This window comes from Melopsittacus undulatus, chromosome Z (genome assembly GCF_012275295.1).
Source record: "Melopsittacus undulatus isolate bMelUnd1 chromosome Z, bMelUnd1.mat.Z, whole genome shotgun sequence".
NCBI classification, from domain to species: domain Eukaryota; kingdom Metazoa; phylum Chordata; class Aves; order Psittaciformes; family Psittaculidae; genus Melopsittacus; species Melopsittacus undulatus.
In genome coordinates, this window is record NC_047557.1 from 337,624 (window position 1) to 358,186 (window position 20,563).

Here is a 20,563-nt window from a genome sequence, read left to right on the forward strand (position 1 = left end):
CCCATTGATACCCATTGACCCCCATTGACTCCCATTGATCCCCATTGACTCCCATTGATCCCATTGACCCCCATCGATCCCCATTGACTCCCATTGACTCCCATTGACCCTCCATGATCCCCATTGATCCCATTGACCCCCATTGACTCCCATTGACCCCTATTGATCCCCATTGACTCCCATTGACTCCCATCGATCCCCATTGACTCCCATTGATCCCCATTGACTCCCACTGACCTGCATTGACTCCCATTGATCCCCATTGACTCCCATTGACTCCCATTGATCTCCATCGATCCCCATTGACTCACATTGACCCCCATTGACTCCCATTGATCCCCATTGACTCCCATTGATCCCATTGATCCCCATTGACTCCTATTGACTCCCACTGATCCCCATTGACTCCCATTGACCCCCATTGACTCCCATCGATTCCCCATCGATCCCCATTGATCCCATTGACCCCCATTGACTCCCATTGATCCCATTGACCCCCATTGACTCCCATTGACTCCCATTGACCCCCACTGATCCCCATTGACTCCCATTGACTCCCATTGACCCCCACCATTCCGAACACCAGGAATACTGTCCCACCTGCAGTCCGGGTGCCAGATCCCATTGATCCCCATTGATCCCCATTGACCCCCATTGACTCCCATTGATCCTCATTGACTCCCATTAACTCCCATTGATCCCATTGACCCCCATTGATCCGCATTGACTCCCATTGATCCCATTGACCCCCATCGATCCCCACTGACTCCCATCGATCCCCATTGACTCCCATTGATCCCATTGACTCCCATTGACTCCCATTGATCCCCATTGACTCCCATCGATCCCCATTGACTCCCATTGACTCCCACTGACCCCCACCATTCCCAACCTCAGGAATACTGTCCCACCTGCGGTCCGGGTGCCAGATCCCATAGGCAGAGCTGTCCATCCTGGCATTGACCCCCATTGATCTCCATTGATCCCCATTGACCCCCACTGACCCCCATTGATCCCCATTGACTCCCATTGACCCCTGTGATTCCCAACCTCAGGAATACTGTCCCACCTGCGGTCCTGGTGCCAGATCCCATAGGCAGAGCTGTCCATCCTGGCATCCACTGAGCACACTGGGGCCTGGGGGCAGCAGGAGCAGGCAGGAGATGCAATGGGAAGGGGCCTGGTGACCCCATAGCACCATGGGGAGGACCAGGCTGCTGCCGGCCATGCTGCCTGTGGGAGACAGGATCCATAGGGATACATGGGGGATTCCATAGGGGTACATGGGGGATTCCATAGGGATACATGGGGGATTCCATAGGGATGGAGAATTCCATAGGGATACATGGGGAATTTCATAGGGATACATGGGGGATTCCATAGGGATGGAGAATTCCATAGGGATACATGAGGAATTTCATAGGGATATAGAATTCCATAGGGATACATGGGGAATTTCATAGGAATACAGAATTCCATAGGGATACATGGGGGATTCCATAGGGATGCAGAATTCCATAGGGATACATGTGGAATTTCATAGGGAAGCGGAATTCCATAGGGATACATGTGGAATTTCATAGGGAAACAGTATTGCATGTGGGATACAGAGAGAATTCCATGTGGGAAGCAGAATTTCCTGTGGGATACATGGAGAATTCCATAGGGAAGTGGAAATTCATGTGGGATATAGAGAGAATTCCATGTGGGAAGTGGTATTCCAGATGGGATACATAGAGAATTCCATAGGGAACCAGTATTACATATGGGATACAGAGAGAATTCTATAGGGAAGCAACATTCCATGGGGGATACAGAGAGAATTCCATAAGGAAGCAGTATTCCATGCAGAATACAGAGAGTATTCCATAGGGTAGCGGAATTTCATGGGGGATATAGAGAGAATTCCATACGGGAAATGCAATTCCAGATGGGAAGCACAATTCCAGGCAGGATACAAAAACAATTCCATGTGGAATACAGAGAGAATTCCATCCGGGAAGTGGAATTCCAGGCGGGATACAGAGGAAATGAATTCAATGGGGAACCATTATTGCATGCAAGATACAGAGAGAATTCTATATGGGAAGTGGAATTCCAGGTGGGATACATGGAAAACTCCATAGGGAACCAGTATTCCATGCAGGATACAGAGAGAACTCCATGCGGGATACAGAGAATTCCATGCGGGAAGTGGAATTCCAGGTGGGATACATGGAGAATTCCATGTGGAAAGTGGAATTTCATGCAGAATACAGAGAGAATTCCATGTGGGAAGCAGAATTCCATGTGGGATACAGAGAGTTCCATCAATCCAATGTGGAATTCCATCAACACCATTAGGGAATTCTATCAATCCAATACAAAATTCCATCAATCCAATCCCGAATTCCATCAATCCAATTGGGAATTCCATCTATCCAATCTGGAATTCCATCAATCTAATAGGGAATTCCATCAACCCCATTAGGAAATTCCATCAATCCCATCCCAAATTCCATCAATCCAATCGGGAATTCCATCATTGGACCCCACTTCCCAATGGGAAAGGCCTCACACACCACAGCCCTTTGATCCCGGACACCCCCCACATTCCAAGCTTAGGGAATCATCGGGATCCACTCTTCCCTCCCCATCCCACCTGGAATTCCAACCCTCTGGAATACCCCCCCCAATACAACGGGCTCTGATGCTCTATAGCAAACATAACGCCCTGAACCTGCTGCAAACCATTCCCACCGCCCCCAACCCCCTCCTCCCACCGCATTCCCAATGGGAATACCGAAAGAATTCGGGAATTCCGAAGGAAATCGGGAATTCTGTCGCTTTTAAGCCATAAAACGAGTCCCATTCCCTCCCGTTACCTCAGAGCCTGACAGGGCCGTCAAGCGCCGCCGCCTGCCGCAAAGATGGCGCCGCTGTCGTAAAGCGCCTACCCCCCCCGCACGGCGGCGCTCACTTACGGCAGGCGGCGTCGCCACGGCAACCGGGCGGCTCAATGGCTTCCTAGGCCTTCAATGGGCATCAATGGGGACCGGGGGGGGCCTATAGAGGTAAGGGGGGGTCGGGGCTCATCCTGCCCATTCCTAAGTGATCCCAAAGGATATCCCATTGGGAATGATGGGGATTGTAACCGGGATTTACCTCAGTGAGAGCCGGCGGCTTCCATCCGCTTGCTGCCGTGTACCGGATACCCCCTTGTGATAGGGATCATACGGAGCCGGGATTCCCGACGGCAGGAATGGGGTCCTGCCGATCCCGAGGGATCGGAGCTGCCCCTCAGCGCAACATGGCGGCTGCGGCGGTTGCCCTCACCTAAAATGGCCGCCGCTACTTCCCCTTTTGCCCTCACCTAAAATGGCCGCCGCTTCCTGTGCCCGACCTCAAAATGGCGGCCGCTCCCTGCATACCCCGCGGTTACCCTTACCTCAATGGCCGCCGCCTCCCTTTGCCCACACACAAAATGGCGGCGGCGACTTCACCTTTGCCCTTACCTAAAATGGCTTCCGCTTCCTTTTGCCTTCACCCGAACTCTCGCGTCACTCCCCCCACCCGCCCTCACCTAAAATGGCGGCCGGATCACTACACCCATCTCTTGCCCTCACCTAAAATGGCCGCCAGTTCCTTTTGCCCTCACCCAAAATGGCGGCGGCACCACCCACACACCCAGCCACACACACACAGACCCCCACCCCCTTTGCCCTCACCCAAAATGGCCGCCGGTCCCTTTTGCCCTCACCTAAAATGGCGGCTGCGCCCCCACCCCACCCCCCGTCGTCATCTAAAATGGCGGCCGCTCCCTCCCCTTTTGCCCTCACCTAAAATGGCCGCCGGTTCCTTTTGCCCTCACCCAAAATGGCGGCGGCACCACACACACACACACACCCCCCCCTTGCCCTCACCTAAAATGGCCGCCGGCTCCTTCTGCCCTCACCCAAAATGGCGGCTGCGCTCCCTCACTCCGCCTCCCATCGTCATCTAAAATGGCTGCCGCTCCTTCCCCTTTTGCCCTCACCTAAAATGGCCTCCTCTTCCTTTTGCCCTCACGCAAGATGGCGGCACCACCCCCTCTTACCCGTCCCTAAAATGGCTTCCGCTTCCTTTTGCCCTCACCCAAAATGGCTGCCGGTCCTTCCCCTATTACCTCACCTAAAATGGCTTCCGCTTCCTTTGCCCTCACCCAAAATGGCCGCCAGTTCCTTTTGCCCTCACCCAAAATGGCTGCCGCGCCACACCCCCTTGCCCTTACCTAAAATGGCTTCCGCTTCCTTTTGCCCTCACCCAAAATGGCCGCCACTTCCTTTCGCCCTCACCCAAAATGGCGGCGGCACCACCCCCCCCTTGCCCTCACCTAAAATGGCGTCCTATTCCCTTTGCCCTCACCCAAGATGGCGGCACCACCTTCCCCTTCCGCCCTCCCTCCACCTCCCCTCCCCTTGCCCTCACCCAACATGGCGCCACCGGCACCACCCCCTCTCCGCGCCTGCGCCTCCCTTCCACTTCCGGTCCTCCCCTTCCGGCCGTGACGCCGCAGCTCCGGGGGAGCCGCAGCCATGGGGGGGGTGAAGCCCATCGGGAATGACGCGGAATTCCAACCGGAATTGGGCTCCATTGGATCCCGTTTGGCTGTGGTCAAGTTCACCATGAGGGGGTCGGTATCCCGGCTTGGGATCGGGAATGGGATCGGGAATGGGATCGGGAATGGGGTTGGGAATGGGGTTGGGAATGGGGCCTGTGCGCTGAGGTAAACGGGGTTCGGGCCTGGTCGTTGCGGCCTAGTCGTGACGCGGCATTCCCGATGGGAATGGCTCCATAAAGGCTTCCTTATGGGATCCGGGTGGGTTAAGGGAGGATATTCCCTATGGATAACGTTGGGAATGCTGCTGTATCCCATTGGATCTGTGCCTTGTCCGCAGCTGTGGCCCCTGTGTCCGGATAGCGCCGGCCTTCAGCGCCCTCAGCACCAAGTACCCGCAGGCCGCGTTCCTGGAGGTGGATGTGCACCAGTGCCAGGTGGGATTCCCTATGGATAACACCATTCCCGACGGTATTCCCTATGGATAATGGCATTCCCAATGTTATTCCCTATGGATAATGCTATTCCCAACGTTATTCCTTATGGATCTGAGGGGTTAAAGCCATTCCCACTGTTATTCCCTATGGATCGGAGGGGTTAAAGCCATTCCCAATGTTATTCCCTATGGATTGGGGGGGTTAAAGTGATTCCCAATGTTATTCCCTATGGATAAGGCCATTCCCGACGGTATTCCCTATAGATCTGAGGGGTTAAAGCCATTCCCAATGTTATTCCCTATGGATCGGAGGGGTTAAAGCCATTCCCAATGTTATTCCCTATGGATCAAGCCATTCCCAACGTTATTCCCTATGGATTAGAGGGGTTAAGTACCTCCCCAACCTTATTCCCTATGGATTGAATGGGTTCAGCATCTCCCCAATGTTATTCCCTATGGATCCAAGGGGTTAAAGCCATTCCCAACATTATTCCCTATGGATCTGAGGAGTTAAGGCCATTCCCAACGTTATTCCCTATGGTTTGAATGGGTTAAGCACCTCCCCAATGTTATTCCCTATGGATCAAGCCATTCCCAACATTATTCCCTATGGATCTGAGGGGTTAAAGCCATTCCCAATGTTATTCCCTATGATTAATGCCATTCCCAACGTTATTCCCTATGGATCCAATGGGTTAAAGCCATTCCCAACGTTATTCCCTATGGATTGGAGGGGTTAAAGCCATTCCCAACGTTATTCCCTATGGATTGAAGGGGTTAAAGCCATTCCCAATGTTATTCCCTATGGATAAAGCCATTCCCGACGTTATTCCCTATGGATCTGAGGGGATAAAGCCATTCCCAACGTTATTCCCTATGGATTTAATGGGCTAAGTACCTCCCCAACCTTATTCCCTATGGATTGGATGGGTTAAAGCCATTCCTAACGTTATTCCCTATGGATTCGATGGGTTAAGCACCTCCCCAGTGTTATTCCCTATGGATTGAATGGGTTAAAGCCATTCCCAACATTATTCCCTATGAATCCAAGAGTTAAAGCTATTCCCAATGTTATTCCCTATGGATCAGATGGGTTAAGCACCTCCCCAGTGTTATTCCCTATGGATTGAATGGGTTAAAGCCATTCCCAATGTTATTCCCTATGGATCTGAGGGGTTAAAGCCATTCCCAATGTTATTCCCTATGGATTCGATGGGTTAAGTACGTCCCCAACGTTATTCCCTATGGATTAGATGGCTTAAAGCCATTCCCAATGTTATTCCCTATGGATAATGCTATTCCCGACATTATTCCCTATGGATCTGAGGGGTTAAAGACATTCCCAATGTTATTCCCTATGGATCAGAGGGGTTAAAGCCATTCCCAATGTTATTCCCTATGGATTGGAAGGGTTAAAGCCATTCCCAACATTATTCCTTATGGATAAAGCCATTCCCAACATTATTCTCTATGTATCCGAGGGGGTAAAGCCATTCTCAATGTTATTCCCTATGGATAAAGCCATTCCCAATGTTCTTCCCTATGGATCTGAGGGCTTAAAACCATTCCCAATGTTATTCCCTATGGATTGGAGGGGTTAAAGCCATTCCCAACGTTATTCCCTATGGATTGAATGGGCTAAGCACCTCCCCAACGTTATTCCCTATGGATTGGAGGGTTTAAAGCCAATCCCAATATTATTCCCTATGGATAAATCCATTCCCAACGTTATTCCCTATGAATTCAAGGGGTTAAAGCCATTCCCAATGCTATTCCCTATGGATCAAGCCATTCCCAACCTTATTCCCTATGGATTTGATGGGTTAAGCACCTCCCCAACGTTATTCCCTATGGATTGGAGGGTTTAAAACCATTCCCAATGTTATTCCCTATGAATCCAAGAGTTAAAGCCATTCCCAACGTTATTCCCTATGGATCCGAGGGGTTAAACCCATTCCCAACCTTATTCCCTATGGATCCAATGGGTTAAACCCATTCCCAACCTCATTCCCTATGGATCCAATGGGTTCTAGCCATTCCCAATGTCATTCCCTATGGATCCAATGTGAGATTCCCTGTTTCTGGAATGCTGCATCCCTAGGGCACAGCTGCCGCCCACAACATCCAATGGGTTCAGCATCTCCCCAACCTCATTCCCTATGGATCCAATGGGTTAAACCCATTCCCAACCTCATTCCCTATGGATCCAATGGGTTAAACCCATTCCCAACCTCATTCCCTATGGATCCAATGGGAGATTCCATGTTTCGGGAATGCCGCATCCCTAGGCCACAGCCGCCGCCCACAACATCCAATGGGTTCAGCACCTCCCCAACCTCATTCCCTATGGATCCAATGGGTTAACCCCATTCCCAACCTTATTCCCTATGGATCCAATGGGTGATTCCATGTTTCGGGAATGCCGCATCCCTAGGGCACAGCCGCCGCCCACAACATCTCGGCCACGCCGACATTCCCAACCTTATTCCCTATGGATAAACCCCATTCCCAACCTCACTCCCTATTGATCCAATGGGTTAAACCCATTCCCAACCTCATTCCCTATGGATCCAATGGGAGATTCCATGTTTCGGGAATGCCGCATCCCTAGGGCACTGCTGCCGCCCACAACATCCAATGGGTTCAGCACCTCCCCAACCTCATTCCCTATGGATCCAATGGGTTAACCCCCTCCCCAATGTTATTCCCTATGGATCCAATGGGTTAAGCACCTCCCCAATGTTCTTCCCTATGGATTGAATGGGTTAAAGCCATTCCCAATGTTATTCCCTATGGATTGAATGGGTTAAAGCCATTCCCAATCTCATTCCCTATGGTTCCGATGGGTTAAACCCATTCCCAACGTCATTCCCTATGGATTGAATGGGTTAAGCACCTCCCCAACATTATTCCCTATGGATTGAAGGGATTAAAGCCATTCCCAACGTTATTCCCTATGGATCCGATGGGTTAAAGCCATTCCCAATGTTATTTCCTATGGATAAAGTCATTCCCAACGTCATTCCCTATGGTTTGAATGGGTTCAGCCCCTCCCCAACCTCATTCCCTATGGCTCCAATGGGTTAAACCCATTCCCAACCTTATTCCCTATGGATCCAATGGGTTAAGTACCTCCCCAATGTTATCCCTATGGCTCCAATGGGTGATTCCATGTTTCGGGAATGCCGCATCCCTAGGGCACAGCCGCCGCCCACAACATCCAATGGGTTCAGCACCTCCCCAACCTCATTCCCTATGGATCCAATGGGTTAAACCCATTCCCAACCTTCTTCCCTATGGATCCAATGGACAATTCCATGTTTCGGGAATGCCGCATCCCTAGGCCACAGCCGCCGCCCACAACATCCAATGGGTTCAGCACCTCCCCAACCTCATTCCCTATGGATCCAATGCATTAACCCCCTCCCCAATGTTATCCCTATGGATCCAATGGACAATTCCATGTTTCTGGAATGCCGCCTCCCTAGGCCACAGCCGCCGCCCACAACATCTCGGCCACGCCGACATTCCCAACCTCATTCCCTATGGATCCAATGGGTTCAGCACCTCCTGAACCTCATTCCCTATGGATCCAATGGGATATTCCATGTTTCTGGAATGCCGCATCCCTAGGCCACAGCCGCCGCCCACAACATCTCGGCCACGCCGACATTCCCAACCTCATTCCCTATGGATCCAATGGGTTAAACCCATCCCCAACCTCCTTCCCTATGGATCCAATGGGATCCATGAGTGATTCCAGCTGTCGGGAATGCCGCCTCCCTAGGCCACAGCCGCCGCCCACAACATCTCGGCCACGCTGACATTCCCAACCTCATTCCCTATGGCTAAACCCCATTCCCAACCTCATTCCCTATGGATCCAATGGGTGATTCCATGTTTCGGGAATGCCGCATCCCTAGGGCACAGCTGCCGCCCACAACATCCAATGGGTTCAGCACCTCCCCAACCTTATTCCCTATGGATCCAATGGGTTCTAGCCATTCCCAACATTATTCCCTATGGATCCAATGGGTTAAGCACCTCCCCAACGTTCTTCCCTATGGATTGAATGGGTTAAACCCATTCCCAACATTATTCCCTATGGATCCAATGGGTTAAAGCCATTCCCAACCTTATTTTCTATGGATTGGAGGGTTTAAAGCCATTCCCAACGTTATTCCCTATGGATCAAGCCATTCCCAATGTTCTTCCCTATGGATTGAAGGGGTTAAACCCATTCGCATCCTTATTCCCTATGGATCCAAGCGGTTAAAGCCATTCCTAACATTATTCCCTATGGATTGGAGGGATTAAAGCCATTCCCAATGTTATTCCCTATGAATCCAAGAGTTAAAGCCATTCTCAACGTTATTCCCTATGGATCAAGCCATTCCCAACCTTATTCCCTATGGATTGAATGGGTTAAGCACCTCCCCAACATTATTCCCTATGGATTGAAGGGATTAAAGCCATTCCCAACGTTATTCCCTATGGATCGGAGGGGTTAAAGCCATTCCCAACGTTATTCCGTATGGATCTGAGGGGTTAAAGCCATTCCCAGTGTTATTCCCTATGAATTGGAGGGGTTAAAGCCATTCCCAACGTTATTCCCTATGGATTTGATGGGTTAAAGTCATTCCCAACCTTATTCCCTATGGATTGGATGGGTTAAGTACCTCCGCAACGTTATTCCCTATGGATCCGATGGGTAAAAGCCATTCCCAACATTATTCCCTATGGATAAAGCCATTCCCAACATAATTCCCTATGTATCCTAGGGGTTAAAGCCATTCCTAATGTTATTCCCTATGGATAGAGCCATTCCCAACGTTATTCCCTGTGGATCCGAGGGCTTAAAGCCATTCCCAACGTTATTCCCTATGGATTGGAGGGGTTAAAGCCATTCCTAACATTATTCCTTATGGATTGGAGGGATTAAAGCCATTCCCAACGTTATTCCCTATGAATCCAAGAGTTAAAGCCATTCCCAACTTTATTCCCTATGGATCAATCCATTCCCAACTTTATTCCCTATGGATCCGATGGTTTAAACCCATTCCCAACGCTATTCCCTATGGCTCCAATGCATTAACCCCCTCCCCAACCTTCTTCCCTATGGATCCAATGGGCGATTCCAGCTGTGCCCTATGGATCCCATGGGAGATTCCATGTTTCGGGAATGCCGCATCCCTAGGCCACAGCCGCCGCCCACAACATCCAATGGGTTCAGCACCTCCCCAACCTCATTCCCTATGGATCCAATGGGTTAAACCCATTCCCAACCTCATTCCCTATGGCTCCAATGGGTGATTCCATGTTTCTGGAATGCCGCATCCCTAGGCCACAGCCGCCGCCCACAACATCCAATGGGTTCAGCACCTCCCCAACCTCATTCCCTATGGATCCAATGGGTTAAACCCATTCCCAATGTTATTCCCTATGGATCCAATGGGTTAAGCACCTCCCCAACGTTATTCCCTATGGATTGAATGGGTTAAACCCATTCCCAACATTATTTCCTATGTATCCAATGGGTTAAAGCCATTCCTAACGTTATTCCCTATGGATTGAATGGGTTAAGCACCTCCCCAATGTTATTCCCTATGGATTGGAGGAGTTAAAGCCATTCCCAATGTTATTCCCTATGAATCCAAGGGGTTAAAGCCATTCCCAACGTTATTCCCTATGGATCCGAGGGGTTAAAGCCATTCCCAACGTTATTCCCTATGGATAAAGCCATTCCCAACCTTATTCCCTATGGATTGAATGGGTTAAGCACCTCCCCAACGTTATTCCCTATTGATTGGAGGGATTAAAGCCATTCCCAACGTTATTCCCTATAGATAAAGCCATTCCCAATGCTATTCCCTATGGATCTGATGGGTTAAAGCCATTCCCAATATTATTCCCTATGGATCTGAGGGGTTAAAGACATTCCCAATGTTATTCCCTATGGGTAGAGCCATTCCCAACATCATTCCCTATGGTTTGAATGGGTTCAGCCCCTCCCCAACCTCCTTCCCTATGGATCCAATGGGATCCAATGGACAATTCCATGTTTCTGGAATGCCGCCTCCCTAGGCCACAGCCGCCGCCCACAACATCTCGGCCACGCCGACATTCCTGTTCTTCCGGAACAAAGTCCGGATCGACCAGTACCAGGGAGCGGATCCCATGGGATTGGAGGAGAAGCTCAAGCTGCACCTGGAGCACGAGGCCGGCGAGGAGGCCGATATTCCCAAGGGATACGTGCGTATGGGGGGGGGGGAGGGGTCATTCCCTATGGGATATGGGGGTTGTTCCATATGGGATATGGGGATTGTTCCCTATGGGATATGGGGATTATTTCCTATGGGATCAATAGATCATTCCCTATGGGATCAATGGATCGTTCCCTATGGGATATGGGGATCATTCCCTATGGGATATGGGGATTGTTCCATATGGGATATGGGGATCATTCCCAATGGGATGTGGGGATTGTTCCCTATGGGATGCAGGGATCATTCCATATGGGATCAATGGATCGTTTCCTATGGGATGCAGGGATCGTTTCCTATGGGATGGAGGGATCATTGCCTATGGGATGTGGGGATTATTCTATATGGGATGCAGGGATCATTCCCTATGGGATCAATAGATCATTCCCTATGGAATCAATGGATCGTTCCCTATGGGATATGGGGATCATTCCCTATGGGATATGGGGATTGTTGCCTATGGGATACGGGGGTTGTTCCTTATGGGATGGGGGTATCATTCCCAATGGGATGGGGGGATTGTTCCATATGGGATACAGGGATCGTTGCCTATGGGATGTGGGGGTTGTTCCATATGGGATATGGGGATTGTTCCCTATGGGATGTGGGGATTGGTCCCTATGAGATATGGGATCATTCCATATGGGATCAATGGATCGTTTCCTATGGGATACAGGGGTCGTTCCCTATGGGATGGAAGAATTGTTCCCTATGGGATGGAGGGGTCATTCCATATGGGATACAGGGATCGTTCCCTATGGGATATGGGGATTGTTTCCTATGGGATGGGGGTATCATTCCCAATGGGATGGAGGGGTCATTCCCAATGGGATGCGGGGATTGTTTCCTATGGGATATGGGGATTGTTCCATATGGGATGTGGGGATCATTCCCAATGGGATACAGGGATCGTTCCCTATGGGATGCATGGGTTGTTTCCTATGGGATGCAGGGATTGTTCCCTATGGGATGCAGGGATCGCTCTCTATGGGATGCAGGGATTGTTCCCTATGGGATGGAGGGATCATTCCCAATGGGATGGAGGGGTCATTCCCAATGGGATACAGGGATCGTTCCCTATGGGATGCATGGGTTGTTTCCTATGGGATGCAGGGATTGTTCCCTATGGGATGCTGGGATCGTTCTCTATGGGATACAGGGATCATTCCCTATGGGATATGGGGATTGTTCCCTATGGGATGTAGGGATCGTTTCCTATGGGATGAAGAAATTATTCTATATGGGACCATTCCCTATGGAATGGAGAGATTGTTCTCTATGGGATGGAGAGATCATCCCTTATGGGATGGAGAGATCATTCCCTATGGGATTCAAGAATCATTCCCTGTGGGATCCATGCATCCCAACGCATCCCAATCCATGCATCCCAACCCTTCCCAATCCAATCCACACATCCCAACCCTTCCCAATCCAATCCGTGCATCCCAATCCACTCATCCCAACCCTTCCCATCCCAATCCATGTATCCCTGTGCATCCCAACCCGTGTATCCCACCTCTACCCCCCATTCCCAGATGGATCTCCTGCCCTTCATCCCAACCCTTCCCAATCCATTCCATGCATCCCAACACATCCCAATGTATCCCAATCCATGCATCCCAACGCATCCCAATCCAATCCCTATATCCCAACCCATCCCAATCCATGTATCCCATTCCCAGATGGATCTCCTGCCCTTCATCAACAAGGCCGGCTGCGAGTGCCTGCCCTTCATCCCAACCCTTCCCAATCCATCCCAATCCATGTATCCCAACGCATCCCAATCCCTGCATCCCAATGCATCCCAATCCACATATCCCAACCCTTCCCAACCCAATCCCTGCATCCCAATCCATGTATCCGTGTGCATCCCAACCCATGTATCCCAACCCTTCCCAATCCAATCCATGCATCCCAATGCTTCCCAATCCATGCATCCCAATCCACGTATCCCAACACTTCCCAATCCAATCTATGCATCCCAATGCATCCCAATCCATCCCAATCCACGCATCCCAATCCAGGCATCCCAACCCTTCCCAATCCAATCCATGCATCCCAATGCATCCCAATCCATGTATCCCAACACATCCCAATCCAATCCATGCATCCCAACCCTTCCCAATCCAATCCCCACATCCCAATCCACGTATCCCAACACTTCACATTCCATGCATCCCAATCCATGCATCCAAATGCTTCCCAATCCAATCCAATCCATGCATCCCAACGCATCCCAATCCACTCATCCCAACCCTTCCCAATCCATGCATCCCAACGCATCCCAATGCTTCCCAATCCATCCCAATCCATGCATCCCAATCCCCACATCCCAACACTTCCCATTCCAATCCCCGCATCCCAATCCACGCATCCCAATGCTTCCCAACCCATGCATCCCAACCCTTCCCAATCCAATCCATACATCCCAATCCATGCATCCCAATGCATCCCAATCCAATCCATGCATCCCAATCCAATCCACGCATCCCAGTGCATCCCAATCCATACATCCCAATCCATGCATCCCAACCCTTCCCAATCCACACATCCCAACCCTTCCCAATCCAATCCACGCATCCCAACACTTCCCAATCCATGCATCCCAATCCATGCATCCCAACCCTTCCCAATCCAATCCATGCATCCCAACGCATCCCAACCCTTCCCAATCCATGTATCCCAATGCATCCCAACCCAATCCATGCATCCCAATCCATGTATCCCAATGTATCCCCCCATTCCCAGATGGATCTCCTGCCCTTCATCCCAACCCTTCCCAATCCATTCCATGCATCCCAACACATCCCAATGTATCCCAATCTATGCATCCCAACCCTTCCCAACCCAATCCCCGCATCCCAATCCATGCATCCCAATGCATCCCAATCCAATCCATGCATCCCAATGCTTCCCAATCCATGTATCCCAATCCATGTATCCCATTCCCAGATGGATCTCCTGCCCTTCATCAACAAGGCCGGCTGCGAGTGCCTCAATGAGAGTGACCAGCACGGCTTCGACAACTGCCTCCGGAGAGATGCTTCCTACCTGGAATCCGACTGCGACCAGCAGGTTATCCCATGGGATTATCCATAGGGATCATCCCATTATCCCATTCCCACCTTTGGGAAGCGTTTCCTATCGGAATACACCCATTTTCCCTATGGAAAACAGTGGGATTTTGGGATAAAATGGGTTTTAAAGGGCAGATCCAATCAGTATTCCCAACTTCTGGAATGCTGCTTCTTTCCGTGTCCATCGGGATCATCCCATTCCCACCTTTGGGAAGCGTTTCCCATTGGAATACACCCATTTTCCCTATGGAAAACAGTGGGATTTTGGGATGGGATGGGTTTTAAATAGTGGTTTCAATGAGTATTCCCAACTTCTGGAATGCTGCTTCTTTCCATGTCCATCGGGATCATCCCATTCCCACCTTTGGGAAGCGTTTCCCATCGGAATCCATCCGTTTTCCCTATGGAAAACAGTGGGATTTTGGGATGGGATGGGTTTTAAAGAGTGGTTCCAATGAGTATTCCCAACTTCTGGAATGCTGCTTCTTTCCATGTCCATTTGGATCATCCCATTATCCCATTCCCACCTTTGGGAAGCGTTTCCCATTGGAATCCATCCGTTTTCCCTATGGAAAATGGTGGGATTTGGGTTGTGATGGGTTTTAAAGAGTGGTTCCAATGAGTATTCCCAACTTCTGGAATGCTGCTTCTTCCCATGTCCATCGGGATCATCCCATTCCCACCTTTGGGAAGCGTTTCCCATTGGAATCCATCCCTTTTCCCTATGGAAAACAGTGGGATTTTGGGATGAAATGGGTTTCAAAGAGTGGATCCAATGAGCATTCCCAACTTCTGGAATGCTGCTTCTTTCCATGTCCATCGGGATCATCCCATTATCCCATTCCCACCTTTGGGAAGCGTTTCCCATTGGAATCCATCCATTTTCCCTATGGAAAACAGTGGGATTTTGGGATTAAATGGGTTTCAAAGAGTGGTTTCAATGAGTATTCCCAACTTCTGGAATGCTGCTTCTTTCCATGTCCATCGGGATCATCCCATTATCCCATTCCCACCTTTGGGAAGCGTTTCCCATCGGAATACACCCATTTTCCCTATGGAAAACAGTGGGATTTTGGGATAAAATGGGTTTTAAAGAGTGGTTTCAATGAGTATTCCCAACTTCTGGAATGCTGCTTCTTTCCATGTCCATCGGGATCATCCCATTATCCCATTCCCACCTTTGGGAAGCGTTTCCCATTGGAATCCATCCATTTTCCCTATGGAAAACAGTGGGATTTTGGGATAAAATGGGTTTTAAACAGTGGATCCAATCAGCATTCCCAACTTCTGGAATGCTGCTTCTTTCCATATCCATCGGGATCATCCCATTATCCCATTCCCACCTTTGGGAACCGTTTCCTATCGGAATACACCCATTTTCCCTATGGAAAACAGTGGGATTTTGGGATGAGATGGGTTTTAAAGGGCAGATCCAATGAGTATTCCCAACTTCTGGAATGCTGCTTCTTCCCATGTCCATCGGGATCATCCCATTATCCCATTCCCACCTTTGGGAAGCGTTTCCCATTGGAATCCATCCATTTTCCCTATGGAAAACAGTGGGATTTTGGGATGAAATGGGTTTTAAAGAGTGGTTTCAATGAGTATTCCCAACTTCTGGAATGCTGCTTCTTTCCATGTCCATCGGGATCATCCCATTATCCCATTCCCACCTTTGGGAAGCGTTTCCCATTGGAGAACACCCATTTTCCCTATGGAAAACGCTTGGAATTTGGGATAAAATGGGTTTTAAAGGGCAGATCCAATGAGTATTCCCAACTTCTGGAATGCTGCTTCTTTCCATGTCCATCGGGATCATCCCATTCCCACCTTTGGGAAGCGTTTCCCATTGGAATCCATCCATTTTCCCTATGGAAAACAGTGGGATTTTGGGATAAAATGGGTTTCAAAGAGTGTATCCAATCAGCATTCCCGACTTCTGGAATGCTGCTTCCTTATCTTTCCTTAGCTCCTCATCACCGTCGCCTTCAGCCAACCCGTCAAGCTCTACTCCATGAAATTCCAAGGCCCGGACAACGGTGCGTGAACCCCATTCCTATAGGATAATCCTATGGGATAATCCTATGGGATAATCCTATGGGATAATGCTACGGGAACGCCGTTTTCGCGCTTCCCAACATTATTCCCATTCCCGATCCCGTTTTTCCCAGGCCAAGGCCCCAAATCCGTCAAGATCTTCACTAATCTCCCTCGATCCATGGATTTTGAGGAAGCCGAACGGAGCGAGCCCACCCAATCCCTGGAATTAAGCCGGGATGAGATCCGGGAAGACGGGATCATCCCGTTGCGCTACGTCAAGTTCCAGAACGTCAATAGCGTGACCGTAAGCCCCATTCCCGACCTTTGGAATTCCATTGGGACGCATTAAACCCCAAATCCCATTGGATAACAGGCGGAATTCCCGGATTCGGGAATGCTGATCCCGGTTTTCCTGCTGTTCCCAGCTCTTTGTCCAGTCTAACCATGGGGATGAGGAGACCACCAGGATTTCCTACTTCACCTTCATTGGGACTCCAGTGCAGGCCACTAACATGAATGACTTCAAGAGGGTGAGTCGGGCTTAGCCCCATTCCCGATGTCGGGAATGCCGCTTATCCAAGCTTATTGTGCTTCCTGACTTTGGGAATGCTGCTTATCCAAGTTTATTCTGCTTCCTGAATGTAGGAATGCTGCTTTTCCAAGGTTTTTCCCACTTCCTGAATGCAGGAATCCCACTTTTCCCAAGGTTTTCCCACTTCCTGACTTCAGGAATGCCGCTTTTCCCAGCTTTTCACATTTCCTGAATTAAGGAATGCCGCTTTTCCAAGGTTTTCCCACTTTGAGGAATACCGGCTTTTCCCACTTTGGGAATGCCGCTTTTCCCAGTTTTGGGAATACCGCCTTTTCCCACTTTCAGAATGCCACCTTTTCCCACTTTCAGGAACACCAGCTTTTCCCACTTTCAGGAATACCACCTTTTCCCACTTTGGGAATACTGTTTTTTTCCCACTTTCGGGAATACCGACTTTTCCCATTTTCGGGAATACCAGCTTTTCCCACTTTTGGGAATACCGTTTTTTCCCAGTTTCAGGAACACCAGCTTTTCCCACTTTCGGAATACCATGTTTTCCCCCTTTTTGGAATGCCGCTTTTCCCACTTTTGGGAATACCGCCTTTTCCCACTTTAAGGACTACCACCTTTTCCCATTTTCAGGAATACTGCCTTTTCCCACTTTTGGGAATACCACCTTTTCCCACTTTCAGGAATGCCGCTTTTCGCACATTCAGGAATGCCAGCTTTTCCCACTTTTGGGAATACTGTTTTGTCCCACTTTCGGGAATTCCACCTTTTCCCACTTTAAGGAATACCATGTTTTCCCACTTTCGGAATGCCGCTTTTCCCACTTTCAGGAATACCTGCTTTTCCCATTTTCAGGAATACCACGTTTTCCCACTTTCGGAATACCGCCTTTTCCCACTTTTGGGAATGCTGCTTTTCCCACTTTCAGGAATACTGCCTTTTCCCACTTTTGGGAATACTGTTTTTTCCCACTTTCAGGAATACTGGCTTTTCCCACTTTAAGGAATACTGCCTTTTCCCACTTTCGGGAATACCATGTTTTCCCACTTTCGGAATGCCGCTTTTCCCACTTTCAGGAATTCCACCTTTTCCCAGTTTTGGGAATACCGCTTTTTCCCACTTTAAGGAATACCATGTTTTCCCAGTTTTGGAATGCTGCTTTTCCCACTTTCAGGAATTCCACCTTTTCCCACTTTTGGGAATACTGCCTTTTCCCACTTTGGGAATGCTGCTTTTCCCACTTTCAGGAATACTGTTTTTTCCCACATTCGGGAATACCACCTTTTCCCACTTTGGGAATGCTGCTTTTCCTAGTTTTGGGAATACCGGCTTTTCCCTTTTTCGGGAATACCGCTTTTCCCACTTTCGGGAATGCTGCTTTTCCCACTTTGGGAATACTGTTATTTCCCACTTTCGGGAATTCCACCTTTTCCCACTTTCAGGAATACCACCTTTTCCCAGTTTCAGGAATACCGCCTTTTCCCACTTTAAGGAATACCGCCTTTTCCTACTTTCGGGAATGCCTCTTTTCCCACTTTGGGAATACTGTTTTTTCCCACTTTCGGGAATTCCACCTTTTCCCACTTTTGGGAATTCCACCTTTTCCCACTTTCGGGAATGCTGCTTTTCCTAGTTTCAGGAATCCCCTCCCATCTCCTCCCTCTTCTCTCCGCAGGTGGTGGGCAAGAAAGGAGAGAGCCACTGAGCCCATTCCCGACGTCGGGAATGCCGCGAGCCCATCCCGCTATTCCCAACGGATTCCCGACATTCCCAATGTTCTCCCCCCCCCTTGTGTGACTTGTAAATAAAATTCCATGCCTTTTCCAAGGGGAAAAGGGGAGGGGGGGGGGGGATGATCCCGGAATTCCCGGATCCGATCCCAACAGTGTTTGGAATGGGGTTGGGATAACAGGGAATGGGATTGGGATAATAGGGAATGGGATAACAGGGAATGGGATTGGGATAATAGGGAATGGGATTGGGATAATAGGGAATGGGGTTGGGATAATAGGGAATGGGATAAGGATAACAGGGAATGGGATTGGATAACAGGGAATGGGATTGGGATAATAGGGAGTGGGGATTGGATAACAGGGAATGGGATTGGATAACAGGGAATGGGATTGGGATAATAGGGAATGGGGATTGGATAACAGGGAATGGGGATTGGGATAATAGGGAATGGGATTGGGATAACAGGGAATGGGATTGGGATAACAGGGAATGGGATTGGGATAATAAGGAATGGGATTGGGATAATAGGGAATGGGATTGGGTAACAGGGAATGGGATTGGGATAACAGGGAATGGGATTGGATAACAGGGAATGGGATTGGGATAACAGGGAATGGGATTGGGATAACAGGGAATGGGATTGGGATAATAGGGAATGGGGATTGGATAACAGGGAATGGGGATTGGATAATAGGGAATGGGGTTGGGATAATAGGGAATGGGATAACAGGGAATGGGATTGGGATAATAGGGAATGGGATTGGATAACAGGGAATGGGATTGGATAACAGGGAATGGGGATTGGGATAATAGGGAATGGGGATTGGATAACAGGGAATGGGATTGGGAGAACAGGGAATGGGGATTGGATAACAGGGAATGGGATAACAGGGAATGGGATTGGGATAAAAGGGAATGGGATTGGATAATAGGGAATGGGATTGGGATAACAGGGAATGGGATAACAGGGAATGGGATTGGGATAACAGGGAATGGGATAACAGGGAATGGGATTGGGATAATAGGGAATGGGATTGGATAACAGGGAATGGGATTGGTATAACAGGGAATGGGATTGGGATAACAGGGAATGGGATTGGGATAACAGGGAATGGGATTGGGATAATAGGGAATGGGGATTGGATAACAGGGAATGGGATAACAGGGAATGGGATTGGGATAATAGGGAATGGGATTGGGATAATAGGGAATGGGATTGGATAACAGGGAATGGGATAACAGGGAATGGGATTGGGATAACAGGGAATGGGGATTGGGATAACAGGGAATGGGATTGGGATAATAGGGAATGGGGATTGGGATAATAGGGAATGGGGATTGGATAACAGGGAATGGGATTGGGAGAACAGGGAATGGGGATTGGGATAACAGGGAATGGGATTGGGATAATAGGGAATGGGGATTGGATAACGGAATGGGATTGGATAACAGGGAATGGGATTGGGATAACAGGGAATGGGGTTGGGATAACAGGGAATGGGATTGGATAACAGGGAATGGGATTTGGATAATAGGGATTGGGATAATAGGGAATGGGGATTGGATAACAGGGAATGGAGATTGGGATAACAGGGAATGGGGATTGGGATAACAGGGAATGGGGATTGGATAACAGGGAATGGGGATTGGATAATAGGGAATGGGATTGGATAACAGGGAATGGGATTGGATAACAGGGAATGGATAACAGGGAATGGGGATTGGGATAACAGGGAATGGGATTGGGATAACAGGGAATGGGATAACAGGGAATGGGGGTTGGGATAACAGGGAATGGGATTGGGATAACAGGGAATGGGATTGGGAGAACAGGGAATGGATAACAGGGAAAGGGATTAGGATAACAGGGAATGGGGATTGGGATAACAGGGAATG

General features: G+C 49.4%; 2 protein-coding genes across 2 annotated transcripts in view; one reads left to right on the top strand and one right to left on the bottom strand.

Annotated features, from left to right (window-relative positions):
• LOC115945992 (WD repeat-containing protein 7) overlaps positions 1-2,898 on the bottom strand; it is a 43,741-nt gene extending 40,843 nt beyond the window's left edge. The window contains exons 1-2 of the mRNA XM_034073199.1: positions 2,865-2,898; positions 1,070-1,233 (exon numbers count right to left, since the gene is read on the bottom strand). Coding sequence (XP_033929090.1) covers positions 1,070-1,228 — 159 coding nt within the window. The 5' untranslated portion in view covers positions 1,229-1,233; positions 2,865-2,898. The remainder of the gene's footprint in view (positions 1-1,069; positions 1,234-2,864) is intronic.
• Positions 2,899-4,495: 1,597 nt separating this feature from the next.
• On the top strand, positions 4,496-18,757 carry TXNL1 (thioredoxin like 1). Its single transcript, XM_034073283.1, has 8 exons — positions 4,496-4,651; positions 4,917-5,013; positions 11,097-11,264; positions 14,228-14,350; positions 16,322-16,391; positions 16,524-16,696; positions 16,818-16,922; positions 18,609-18,757. The coding sequence occupies exons 1-8, from the start codon at positions 4,554-4,556 to the stop codon at positions 18,636-18,638; spliced, it is 864 nt and encodes a 287-aa protein (XP_033929174.1). The 5' UTR covers positions 4,496-4,553; the 3' UTR covers positions 18,639-18,757.
• The last annotated feature ends 1,806 nt before the right edge of the window (positions 18,758-20,563 follow it).

Excerpts from the sequence above, each read along its gene's own strand:
- TXNL1 (XM_034073283.1), top strand. The coding sequence starts at position 4,554 with ATGGGGGGGGTGAAGCCCATCGGGAATGACGCGGAATTCCAACCGGAA. Across the intron at positions 5,014-11,096 it reads TGGATGTGCACCAGTGCCAG|GCCACAGCCGCCGCCCACAA; the intron begins GTGGGATTCCCT and ends CCGCCTCCCTAG. Across the intron at positions 16,392-16,523 it reads ATTCCAAGGCCCGGACAACG|GCCAAGGCCCCAAATCCGTC; the intron begins GTGCGTGAACCC and ends CGTTTTTCCCAG.